The 12,831-nt window shown below is 54.5% G+C and overlaps 1 protein-coding gene across 2 annotated transcripts in view; it reads left to right on the plus strand.

The window, feature by feature from the left end:
• Positions 1 to 295: 295 nt before the first annotated feature.
• ADAMTS14 (ADAM metallopeptidase with thrombospondin type 1 motif 14) overlaps positions 296 to 12,831 on the plus strand; it is a 61,716-nt gene continuing 49,180 nt past the window's right edge. For both annotated transcript variants that reach the window (XM_058671492.1, XM_058671493.1), the window contains exons 1-2: positions 296 to 579; positions 2,098 to 2,513. In XM_058671492.1, the coding sequence (XP_058527475.1) occupies positions 498 to 579; positions 2,098 to 2,513 (498 nt within the window). In that variant the 5' untranslated portion in view covers positions 296 to 497. The remainder of the gene's footprint in view (positions 580 to 2,097; positions 2,514 to 12,831) is intronic.

Genomic DNA, 12,831 nt, shown 5'->3' on the forward strand with positions numbered 1-12,831 from the left:
AAACAGATTTGGGCCATCCGTCCAAAGAGCCTGATGACCGAGGGGACAACTGCCCCGAGCGCCAGGAACCCCTGCTCGGGCTCCGCGTGGCACTTCCGATCCCGGCCGCCCGCTCGCCCAGCCTCGCGCCCCGCCCCCGGGCGCATGGCGCCCCCCACCCCGACCCGCGCCCGGCCCCGCCCCGCCCGGTTTGCCCACCCCCCGGCCCGCCCCGCCGTCCTAGTCTACTCCCGCCGCGGCCCGCACAGTCCTAGCTCGAGCGAACCGACCGGCCAGGTCGACAGCTGCCTCTGCTCTCCAGTCGGCCACTTCAGGCATCCGGAGCCAACGGTCCAGGCAGCGGCGTCGCCCGGTGGGGACCAGGAGTGAGCAAGCAGCAGACCGAGGGCCTCCAGCGCCACTGGGCAGCCCCAGGGCGCGTCCCGGTTTCGTCCCAAGGCTGCGCTGCTCGGGTCTTGGGCGCCTGCCGGGCCCCGCGTCTCCCCGCGCGCGGCCACATGGCACGGCTAGGCGCGCTGCTGTCCTGGCTGCTGCCCTTACAGTGCGCGCTCTGTGCCGCCCCAGGCAGCGAGACCCCAGGTGCGTTGCGGGGCGGGCGTGCAGGGTCCTGTGAAGTCAGGGGTGCTAAAGTGCGTGAGACAGCCGCACAGGACTCCAGTGGGTGGGAGGCAGGTGGGAGATAGTTCGCACACTGGGGATGTAGCTGCTTTCTTCTGTTCTCTGTGTGCCTCTGGCACTGTCCTACTGTTACTTTAGGACGGTATCTGGGGACACCGGGTATCTTCCTAGGGGTTGGTAACTTGTCTCTGGCTCTGCTGTTTGGGTCTTTTTTCCCCCACTAGCTGCTCTGTGTCCAATTTGTGTTGCATGTGTCCAGCTGTCACACATACAGAAGCAGGCTAGCAGGTGATTGCCGGAAGAACATGGGGGCACCTGTTCTCTGTTCTCTAGCAGAGAGGTACGGGTCCTGGTCTCGGCCCAGCAGATTGTTCTGAGACTCTAGACTGTCTCAGTGGGTGGAAAATGGTATCCACCACCTGCCACCTGCTACCCTTACGTTCCAGCTCCCGTGCCCTCTGTGTGCTCTGAGCTTCAAGAGGGACATTGTAGGCACGGTGCATGTTGTTTTGTCAGTCTTGTTCCCATGCCACCATGGGCCGCTTCTTCCAGCTACCTTGGGGTCTTATGTAAAAAAGGGTATAGCTCTGGGGGAGTTGGCATTTCCTATCACTACCTTGAGTTTGGCGGAGGAGGAGGGGACGCTTCAGAACACAGCATCTTCTAGGTTTTATCTAGCGGGAGGCAAATGATGGAGTTTGTGGAAAGGAGAATTCCTCCCAAACTTGTCTCTATGAATCACCAGGCTCAGAAGCCAGGGAGCTGTCATCCCTGCCCAGCCTGGCTGGGTTCAGGGAGAGCCGCATAAGGATGGGGCCCGCTGGCGGGGGACCTGGAGCTTGGGGCCATGACCTCACCCTTAACTCAGCCCAAGTGGGCAGGTCACCCCCTGTGTCTCCTTTTATTTTTGAAGATCTATATTTATCCAGCCTGGACCATCCAGAACTTGCAGCAGCCGCCACAGCAGTAGTGCTTGAAAAAGTTTTTTAACCTTGGAGAACTAGAGAGCTGGCTTGTTCCCTCCCACCCCGCCTCTCTCCCTGAGCGTGCCCACGAACCCCTGGGTTTCTAGGTGTGTTTGTTTTGCCAGCTGTGTTCTTGGGAGCTTGGTGAGGAGGGCCTTGGCCCAGGCTGGGCTGGTAACTTCAGCACCTTTAGGCAGGTTGGGCAGATAGATGTTCTCTCTTTCTCTCTGCCCTAGGGCTTTTGTGGAATTTCAGTCCTTTTAGGCAGTACCCAAGGTTGGAATCCTTGTTGCTAAGAGTCTTTGTTTGGCCTGGTTTGTTTTCTTCTCCCACATTTCAGAAGGGCCTTGGGGGCTTCAGGGAGGAAATTGGTTCTCAGAGTATGTCAACATTATTGATGCAGGTGTGGAAGCCACATGGGACAGGGGATGCACTTGGGCTAAGGGGTCCTTGTCAGGGTTGTTCCTGTGGGATGACTGCCACCTGAAGTGACTCCTCTGTTTGCTTCTAACAGAGCTGCGGCTTTCTGAGAAGCTTAACGACTATGGCGTCACAGTGCCCTTCAGCACCGATTTTCGGGGACGCTTCCTCTCCCATGTGGTGTCAGGCCCAGCAGCAGCAGCAGCCACTGCCACCACCTCCACGATGACTGAGCACATGGATGGACCACACCTACGGGTGGCTCGCAGCCCCCTCGGGACCACCACACAGGAGCCCTTCTCCCTCTACTTCAACGTGACTGTGTTTGGGGAACAACTGCACTTAGGCCTGCGGCCCAACCAGAGACTGGTGGTGCCAGGAGCCATGGTGGAGTGGCAGGAGGATTTTCAGGAGCTGTTCCGGCAGCCCTTGCACCAGGACTGTGTGTACACAGGCAGTGTCACCGGCATGCCTGGGGCAACTGTGGCCATTAGCAACTGTGATGGACTGGTAAGGGATACACCCCTCACCCCACTCTGCACCCGCCCCCAGTCCAAGCTCACACAACTTGCTTCTTGACTCCCCTGTGTCTAGGGCTCCTAAGGCATGTGGTACAGTGTGACCCAAGTCAGGGGTTTTGCTGTCTTCCATAGAGGGAACTGTGTGCCTGTGCAGGCTACCAGGAGTATGTTCTATCAGGCCTAATTGGGGGCCAAACTGGGATGAGATCAATCCTTCAGCCACCGTGGGCCTACGCCCTGACACAGCCAATTGGGAAGGAGAAGGTAGAGGAGAACGAAGAGGAAAAGGAGGAGGAGGAATAAGGGGCAGGCTCTGGTAGCTGCCAGGCTTTGAATCGTAGTTGCACTATGAGGTAGCTGTGGGATTGTGGATATGTCAACTTCCTGTGGCTCTTTGCCTTGTGTGGAATATGGGGACTCCTTCGTGCTGCATGTGTGTACAGTTCCAGATGCTAGGGACTTAGCAGTGCCTGGAGCAGACTCAGCCCCTGCCTTCACATCACTCACTTGCTGATGTCAATACTGCAGTTGGGGTTGACACATGTCAGGAGCATGGCCAGGGCTCAGTCTTCTCATGGGCATTCGTATGTCTGCTGTTGTGTCACCTGCTTGCCCTACTCCTCCCAAAGCTGGCCTGCTCTGCCTGGGCTCCTGAGAACTCTCTCCTCCCCCAGGCAATGGCCATGTCCCAGCTAGTTGGCTCCATGTTGCAAACCAGAAAGCCACAGTGGCTTGCTTGCTGGCTGACTTGTTTGCTTCTTCCTTTCGATTTATGTATTTGTTGGATATGCAGAGATAGTATGAGACGGAGAGACAGAGAAAAAGGTCTCTTGTTGACTGATTCACTCCACAGATGGTCACAATGACTGGGCTGGTTCAGAACAAAGCCAGGAGCTTCCTTCAGGTCTCCCACGTGGATGTAGGGACCCAAGCACTTGGGTCATCTTTAACTGCCTTCCCAGGTGCATGAACAGGGAGTTGGATCAGAACTACAGCAACAGGGAAGGAATTGGCACTCTCAGATAAGATGGTAATAGTGTAGGTTGGTCTCTTTCTCTCATTCTCCACTGCAGCTGCTCTCACTTCCTTCATGGTTCCCTCCTTGGCCTGGGAGTCCCTTACGAGCTTATATGTCAGCCTAGAGACCTGGTGCGTGGCTCTTTGCAGGCTTCTACTTAGCTGGGGACAAGTCTGAGCTAATGGACTCCAAAAGGGACTGACCTGTCCTTAGGCTCTTGGGCTTTGAGAGAGAAAGAGTGGTTCAGGGGGAGCGTTCCTTCCATCTCCCCATTCCCATGAAGCAAGTCCTTGCCCAGTACGCACCATCTTTGTCTAAGCTAGTGCCTCTTCACCGTATATTCAGTGTTAGCCCCTAGGGAGGCATTGCAGACCGTTTTGCCCTGATCACTGCCCCCTTGTCAAATGTCCCCACCTGAGATGCTCCAATGACACAGATCCTGTGTGTATGTCTGTGCTTTGTCTATGAAGGAGCTAGTTACCTTTGCTTACTCCAATACCAGCTTGTACTTCCTTGGATGCGATTAGGCCTCCCACTGAGAGGCTTGACCCGAGCACTGGTTGGGTTTAAAGCAGAACAGGATGCCAGAATCCCTGGAGCACCTGTCAGGGGTGTAGAATCTATGTCCTAGGGGAGAAAACTCAGGATGTGTCTTTTGGAAATTTGTAGGTAAGTGGAGCAAGGGTTTCACAGAGCTGTCTTTGAGAAAAAAGGTTGTAACGTGAGCAGGGGAGCCCAAGGTCTTGCCTGACTTCTAGGTAGAGCACCCATTGCCAGCCTAGCTGTGCCATGCTGAGCACGGGAACCCTTCACTGGAGTCTCAGTGAAAATGTAGGTGTTCCAAGGAGTTATGCAGGGATGTGGTATCCATGCAAGAGAGCTAGGAAGAGCTGATGGAGGCCGGCAGCTTTGCTAAATGGTGACCCCATGAGTTCTTCCTGAAGTTGTTGCACAGGTGGACACAAGTCTTTGGGTGCCAGGATTTGGGCTGCTCCTGTGATGGGGAGCTACTTAGCACATGCATACTTGAGCTTGGGGTGTGGGGAGTCCTCGTCAGCCCCACTTAGCGTCAATCTATTGACAACCAATGACTGACTGCAGGGACCAGGGTGCCTAGGACCCTGACACAGCCACCCGGCAACTATATAGTTTCAGTGTGTGTGAGGATAGCTCGTGCTCTGGGCTTGAGGCTGGCAGAGTGGGGGCTGTTGGCTGGGCCTAGGACTGAGCATTGCTCAGATGCCTGTTCTGCCACTGGGTGGCCTCTGGGTGAATGTATCCCTTGCCTAGGTGGCCTTGGGTAAGTCACCCACCCCCTCCCCAAAGGTGTTACTTATATTGTCTGCTCCCTGACAGATGGGGCCTGAGGCTGTGACGTGTGAAGTAGCTGTGTCAAGAACTGGGTCAGGCCCAGGGGAAGGCTGTGGATGGGCTTACCCTGGCCCTCCTTGGGCCAGGCCTGAGCTCTCCAACAGAGCAGGCCAAGGACTTCCTTCTTCCCAGTCTGCTCTTGGAAGCTGCCTGTGTTCAACAAGGCTGTTTTGCAGTGTCCCAGCTCAGCTGATCGTTGCCCTCACCGGTCACGTACAGTCACGTCTGATAAGAAGCTTTAACTCTCAACACCTAAACATGGTCCCTGGACCTCAGCCTCATTCCTCTCACCTCTCAGATGTTCATTCTTTCCAAGGAGAAGGTCCTGGATGCTGGCCCCGGGCAAGGTCTACGGGGAGAACAGAAGCAAATGAAAGAAACACAGGTATCAGCAAGGCCTGAGCTCTGGCTGTAGAACAGGCAGGCGGGTATCCTGTTAAATACATTCGTTCATGGTGCCTATTTTGTAGATGTGCACCTGGAGTCAGAGGGAAGCGAGGTGAAGGTGACACAGGTGGCTTCTGGGAACTGGGCCTTAGTGTTGTGCAGTGCCCTGCTGTCTGCACAGTGATTGTCCAGCTGCCTGTTTTGTAGGAAGTCAGCCCTGTTCTTGAGGAATTGGATGCCTTAGCAGCAGTTTGCATTCCAGCAGTTTGCACTTGTTGATATTCCAGGGCACAGGGTGCCTGGTGCTCAGGAAAAGGGAGTGGTGATCCTCTTAGGGGTCAAGAAGTGGCATCAGAACTGGGCCCTGTGGGTTGAATAGAAGTTGGCTGGAGCCAGTGGGTGGGGAAGAAGCTCTGGATGGAGGGAAGAACTTGAGTAAGCACATGGTGGAGGGAGGAGGTGATACCAAGCCACAGGTGCTGGAGAGATGATCCTGTGGGACACACAGGGCAGATCTAGAAGAAAGGCAGGATTCAAGGGACATGGAGTGGGGACAAGGCAGCCTGCTTCCTGCAAGAGGCTTGGCTGGGATCCTGAGGACTGGGTGCGCCCCTCTGTGCCAGCACCCTCCTGCTCTGGCCCCTAAGGCCTCCTGGGAGCATTGCAGAGGCTGCTGCCGGCTGTGGTCTTGATGCAGTTTGAAACCAGACCCCTGAAAATCCTGTCTCCTTGGCTATTCCTGGTGCCAGTGCTGGGCCAGGTTGGGCCTGGGCTGGGCTACAGGTTCAGGGAAAAGCAACATTGGTCCCTGTTGTTGGCCTCCATGGCCTCATGAACTTCCTGGTGGTCCCTGCTGTGGATGATGGATGAAACCCCTAGTGGGCAGAGATTTGTAGCTGTCTGTCACGTGTGCTGGTGGCTCAGTCCTCGCTGGCAGCAGCTGGATGCTTCAGCATGGGCTGCAGCCATCATCCGGGGCTGCTCACCTGTGGGCCAGTTGCAGACCTATGAGAGATCAGCTAAAGGACCCTTTGATTTTGTTTGGAACATCTAGGTAGGCTCCCTGGTGGAGGTGGCATCAGCTCAGGCCTTTTCAGGCATACACATGGAAGAAAGTGTTGGGAAAATGACTGACCCAGGCGGTTCTGAGGCTGTTCAGAGGCAGGAAATAAGGGCTCTGGGGAGGCCCAGTCCTCTGGGATTAGGATGCTGTTAGGCTGAGAGTCCCAGTGGGAATGTCCCTGAGGAACAGCAGCGATCTGATGGGCCGTACATCAGAGCTGCTGCTACTCTGTACTTGGGAGGGACCTGGGAACCTGGACTGGGGGCAGCTCTTTGTGGGTCCCACAGGAGTTGTGGGGAGCAGGTTGGGAGTCCACAGAGTAGGGTTTCTACTTCTCATGGTGCCCTGCCTCCACTGTGTTCCTCTAGACCCCAGGCCACCAGCTTCCTGTAGGGCTGCTCCCCCATTGCCTGCCCAGATCCTGTGCCTCGGGGTTCTGCGCTGGGCTGTCGGGCCTCCCCCCTTTGCCTTCAGCGTCTCTGTGAGTCAGAGTCTGGCAGAGAAGCAGCTGCATGTGTAAGGTCACATCTGGTTCCGTCTTTCACTCCAAGAGCCTGCATTTCTGATATGTTACACGAAGTAAACCCAGGCAGGCAGTGTGGGGAGGAGGCGGGGAGGCTGGATCCCAGCCCTGCTGCTTCGCACAGCAGTGGCCACAGCGAAGCTCCTGAGCCTCTGTCCTCAGTCTTTGTGCCTTTAAAGTAGAACTTCAGGGACCCATACTGTGGTGCAGTGTGTTAAGACGCCACTACAATCCAGCTCCCTATCAATGTGTCTGGGAAAGCAAAAGATGGCCCAAGTGCTTGCTTGGGCTCCCATACCCATGTGGAGAGATGAACTGGAGTTCATGGCTTTGAATTGGTCCAGCTCTTGCTGTTGTAGTCATTTGAGATATTTTGTTCTCTTTTATTTTTGAAAAATTAAATTTAAAAAATGGAACTAGAAAGAGAATGAGGAGCTAATAGCTGGAGTAAGAAGTTCTTTGTGGGGGGTCTGACAATGTTCTAGAACTAATTATGGTGGTGGTACAACTCCATCCTTATCCTGTAAGCCATTGTATACATTCAGCAGGGGAACTGTGTGCAGAGCTGTCCCAGAAATGGCCTGGGAACAATGAACAAGTAGCTGACCTGGACCAGTAACAAGTATTGCTGATCCTAACCTTCATTAGGAAGACAGCCCTGAGTGGGGAAGCACAGGCTGTTTGACCTTGAGGAAGTTTTTGGATCTTTGGGCCTGGAGGCCTTGGCGCTCAGGAGGGGAGCTAGAGGCTTCAATGAGATTAGGTCAAGTGCAGCCTCTGGTTTATAGTCAGGGATTGTGTCAGTGTGTATTAATGGAAGCATATTTGAGTTACTTTTTAAAAAAAATTTATTTAAGAGTCAGATAGAGTCAAATTGAGAGCAAGCGAGCAAGCGAGCAAGCGAGCGAGCTTACCATCCTCTGGCTCATTTCCCAAATGTCTGCAACATTCGGGGTTGGGTCAGACTGAAGCCAGGAGCCTAGAACTCAGCCTAGATCTCGCACATGGGTGGCAGGACCCAAAGATTTGAGCCATCACCTGCTGCCTCCCAGGGGGCACATAAGCGGGGGCTGAGATTCAAACCCATGCACTCCAGTGTGGGACCCTAGTGTGTTAACATCCAAGCCAAGTGAGTTGCTTACTTTTATTTATTACTTTTTGTATTAATTCTTCAGCAATTAAAGGTGATTTATGTATTACACACAGTATTAGAGATCTCTGTATTGCAGTACTGTGCAGGTCACCAGCAGGAATCCAAGGCCAAGCCATACTGTGACATGGTTCCCCACAGAAGGGGTTGGTGGGCACCTGCTCAGCCCTGGGTGTGGGAATATATCATGTGGGTCCACGTTAACCCCGCCCCTTCCAGGACAGAGAGGTGCTGAGAGGGACTGAGTGGGTTGCTCCTTTAACAATGTGTGGTCCTGGTTCAGGGCCCCTTCCTATCCAGTCCTGGGAATACAGTTGAGGCAGCTCGTCCTCTCTGTCACTGTGCACTGGAAGCTCCCAGCTGTGGGCATCAAGTTTCAGTGACCATGGGGACTTGAGGGAGTGTCATGCACCCATGCGTGGCTTGAAGAGGTCCTGAGAAGGAGGGGTGCTCAGGGAAGGCGCCATAGGGGAAGGGCTGTTTTTTTTCCCCCTTCTTTGTTTTGGAAGATTCATTTATTTATTTGAAAAACAGAGTGACAGAGGGAGAGCTGTAGACAGATCTTCCATCTACTGATTCTCTCTCCAAATAGCTACAACAGCCAGGGCTGGGCCAGGTGAAGCCAGGAGTCACGAACCCCATCCTGGACTCCCAAGTCCTTGGGCCATATTCAGCTACCTTGCTTAGTCTGTTAGTAGAGAGTTGGGTCAGATGCAGAGCAGCCAGGGCCCAAAGCAGTGTTCCAGTACGGATGCTGGGTCTGCTGTTCCACAGTGCTGGTCACTGGGCTGGGTTTTAAGGATCAGGAGGAACTTTTAAAGCCACAGAGCAAGAATGGTTGGCATTCTGCAGGCAAGGAAGTCTTGTATCTTCGCAGGATTTGAGGATGGGAAGGTCTCCCCAGTTCTCTCCAGGAGCAAGGAATGGTGAACATGCAGTTTGGAAAATCTCTTCCTACCACAGAGCCCGAATTTGTTCCTGTGGGTGTGGGTAGCCAAGGTAGTTTCTAAAACCCTGATTAGTCCTGGTGAGGGTGGATTTGCCTGTGGATCATTGGTACTCTGGTGCCAGGCACCTGGCTTTGCCCCAGTTCTGGCCTCCGGGTGAGTGAGTACACTGTCCCAGCAGCACTTTGGGAAGCCCCCAGGTCTGCCCTGTAGGAGGTGGAGGAGTGTGGAGCCCTGAAGTCTCCACTGATGCTTTGCATGTCCAGGGGCCTGTCACTTTACATCTTGGCCCACAGGCAGCAGCCCCCATGCATCTGTGTTGAGAGACCCTGGAAGGGGCAGGGCCTTGTGTCTCACCCCACTTTGCTTCCCTGCTGACCTATCCCTCTCATTGTTCCAGCTTCACTTTGAAACCCCCTGGCCTTTGCACCTGCAGGCCACATCTGCTATGGTGCCTTCCCCTTCCTTACCAACTCAGTCACAAATTTCTACAAATTGGAGACTGGGACTGAGATCTGTGCATGGAGCACAGGGCTAGGCGCCTAGCATGAGGGGATAGGCCAGGGGGGTTTCAGATTCCTGCAGGAGAAAGACAAGGTAGCCCAGGGATGTCTTGGAAGGGGTGTGGTCATGTAAGGAAGAGAATGGCCCCATCCAGTGCCAGTATGTTGTTGTGATAGCTCTGAGGTTTTGTAGGGGAAGTCAGGAAGATAGATCTCTACCTAGAAGGTTCTGAATTTTAAGGTAGTGGATGAACTGAGGATAGCAGGGCACTGTGCCAGGGTCCTTGGACTGCTGGGGAGTGTCACAGTCCTAGTGTATAGCTGGAGTTGCTGAGATCAGGGTAGTTTATAAACAATGCCAAGCCTCTCACAGCTCAGGAGGCTGATAAGGCAAGGGCGCCAGCACGTGTGTTGGTTGGGGTGGCCTGGTCTCTGCCACCTGCAGGTCACCTTCCAAGGGTCACACCTCTGAGTACTCTCCTGTTGGTGCTGAGGCCCCAGCAGTGAGGCAGTCCATGCTGGTCCCTGGCCCCGGGGTGTGAGTGCCCACGTTTCAGCTTGGCTTTTTGTGCTGTGCAGCTTGGAGTGACTCCTTGCCCCTCTCTGAGTCTCACCTGTGCAGCACAGGTTTCCACAGGCCTCCCTCCAAAGCGCTGTCCTGTATTCAGGACACTTGGGCCATGTGTGGCCTTGCACATTGCGTCTGCTGTGCCTAAGGGGCAGTGGTGGGAAAGAAGAGGCAGCCCAGAGGATCCCCCAGTTCTCCAACTGCCACTGCTAGAGGAGCTCAGGCTGGCCCAGCCTCCCTGAGGCCTGCTGGTTTTCCCCAGAGGACTGTGTGCTCCTTGACCCAGTTTGTGCTGTGGTCTGGAATCTTCCCTCTGGTGGTGCCCAAGGGGCAGTGGTTAGCTGTGTGTCCCTGCAGCTGCAGGGTTGAGCCTCCTTCAGGTGGATGCTGGGAACACAGGCCAGGCCAGGCCAGGCCAGGACAAAGGGCCTGGTTTCAGAGATGACCGCCCAGCTGCTTTCTCTGTGGCTGACTGTCCATGTGCCCCTGACCCAGAAATGGACAGGTGTGGTGCACCCACTACCACCTGCCCTCCTGCTTGCTGGCAGACACTGCTGGTTAGCAGTGGCCTGGGAGCCTGGAGCCCACCCGATGCAGGCTCTGTGCAGCCACTCCCAATGGGTCTGTGGTGGGCTAGGGGAGGCTGCTTACCTCCAGCCTCCCCAGTGAGCCTCCACCTCTGGGCTTAGCCCCTGGCTGGCACTGGGGCTGGCCGGTTAGGTTAGCTTCTTTGATAACCTCAGACCCAGAGAAGTGCTGCGTCTACTGTTGGAATTTGTATTTGCAGTGTGTGAACAAGAAATGGACTCTGGAGAAGAAGAGCCCAGCCTCTGATGTTCCCCCTTCTGCCCCATGCATATCCCCATCAGAATAACCATAGAAGGAAAGGAAAAGACCATACTCTCTTAACATTTGTTCATTTCTGGTATGGATTTTTTTCAGTGTGTTTTATCTTGAACATTTAAAATTTATGTGAGTTGGCTAATGCCACAGGTCCTGGCGGGCTTTTCCAAGAGTAGAAATGGATTCCACCTCTTTTAAAAGTAAATTAATTAATTTCAGAGACAGAAAGATTGATAGAATGAGAGAACGAAACAGCCCATTAGTTCACTCACTAAATGCCCGCCATGGCCAAGGACTAGTCTGAGGCCAAAACCAGGAGCCTCAGATCTCCCACATAGTAGGAGCCCGATTACTGCCAGAGAGCCAGTGCTGCTCCTTTCCAGGATGTGTGTGTGTGTCAGCAGCAAGCTACAGTCAGGATCCGGAGGTAGTGTGGAACCCAGACCCTCTGATGTGGGACATGAGTGTCAACTACTGGGCCCAGTGCCTGCCCCTGGACCCCACCTCTTGAGGAGAGGCCCATAGAGAGGCTGAGCACAAGACCTGGAGGAGCAGGTGCAGCCAGTTTAGCCAACATTGTTCCTTGCTGATTCTAGGCAAGTGTTCTCTGGCATCTCTGAGCCTCAGTTCTTGCTTCTGTAAGATGGGCCCCTGCTTGGAAATCATGCACCTGGAGTACTGCACAGTGGTATTGATGGCATCTTGGAGTAAGGACATGGAGATGGAACCCAGCAGGCTTGTTCCCAAGCCCTGGACACCATTAGAGCCCTGTCCCCATGCTCCCCAGAATTCCCATCCCTTCCAAGGTTGCCATTCCCAGGGCTGTTGTCCCCTCACAACTGTGCCTGCCATTACCTTGGATTCATAATTTAATTATGCTATGGAAGGGAAGCCAGATATCACCTTACTGCCCTTGGGAACAGGCCTGCCTTGCATTCAGGCAAGGTACTGCCCTGGGTCTTCCAGCCCTGGCTGCAGGCGAGGTGGGTGGCCCAGGGTGTGTGTGTGTGTGTGTGTGTGTGTGTGTGTGTGTGTGTACCCTCCTCTGAGGCTGTACTTGCCTTTGCTGCCTCCTGGCCTCACGTGGTAGGGCCCAGGAATTTCCGTGTTCTTCAGGCCCTGCTATGGAAAGTTCCTGAGCCGTCTGCCAGGCGTGGAGAGAGAGTGCATGTGTGTGTGTGTGTGTTAGGGTGGGGGGTTTTACCATTGGGGCTGGGCTGTGTCTTCTGAGCTCTAGGAGTCCCAAAAATACTGATGACAGCACCACAGGGTGCCCTCACAGCAGAACCTCCTGTGACCTCAGGTGCCGTGATACCACCCTGCTGCCGCCTGGGGTCAGTGTCAGTTCAGGGAGCTCCAGTTCTCCCTGACTTTGGCCTGAGTTGCTGACCACTGTGGCCTGGAAGGAGCTCTGGAGAGCCTCAAGGTTTCCTTCCCATTTCCCAGACTGGACAACTGAGGCTTAGCCAATGGCGAAGACTTATCTGGGTTCACACAGCAGCAGGTGGGTGTGGAGTGTCAGGGCCCATGGGTCCAGGACCCCTGGCTCCCCGCCCTCACCATACCAGCAGCTCACCCAGAGCCAGTGAGAAAGAAGTGTGTGTGTGTGTGTGTGTGTGAACAGTGATATGAGATTGTCATCCCTGTGATGTGTTCCAGCAGTTCTGGTCTGCAGACTGAAACTGCTGGCTGGGTTACCCTGGGTCCCTGTTACTGTCATCTGGTATGCATAGTCCATGGGTGAGGACAGCTGTGAGAGGAAGTTCTCTGGTATGGCTCTGTCTGTGGGAGTGGGTTTTGAAGACCTGAGCCTGCTGGATGCTTGTTTAACACACTTTCTTTCTGGAGTAGATCAGCAGGGGCAGGGATCAGTTTTGTGACTAACAGAGGGACACAGAGATGCCAGGGCACGGATGGAGCCACCAGGAGCTGCT

The sequence above is a fragment of the Ochotona princeps genome, chromosome 13, assembly GCF_030435755.1.
Source record: "Ochotona princeps isolate mOchPri1 chromosome 13, mOchPri1.hap1, whole genome shotgun sequence".
Lineage (NCBI taxonomy): Eukaryota > Metazoa > Chordata > Mammalia > Lagomorpha > Ochotonidae > Ochotona > Ochotona princeps.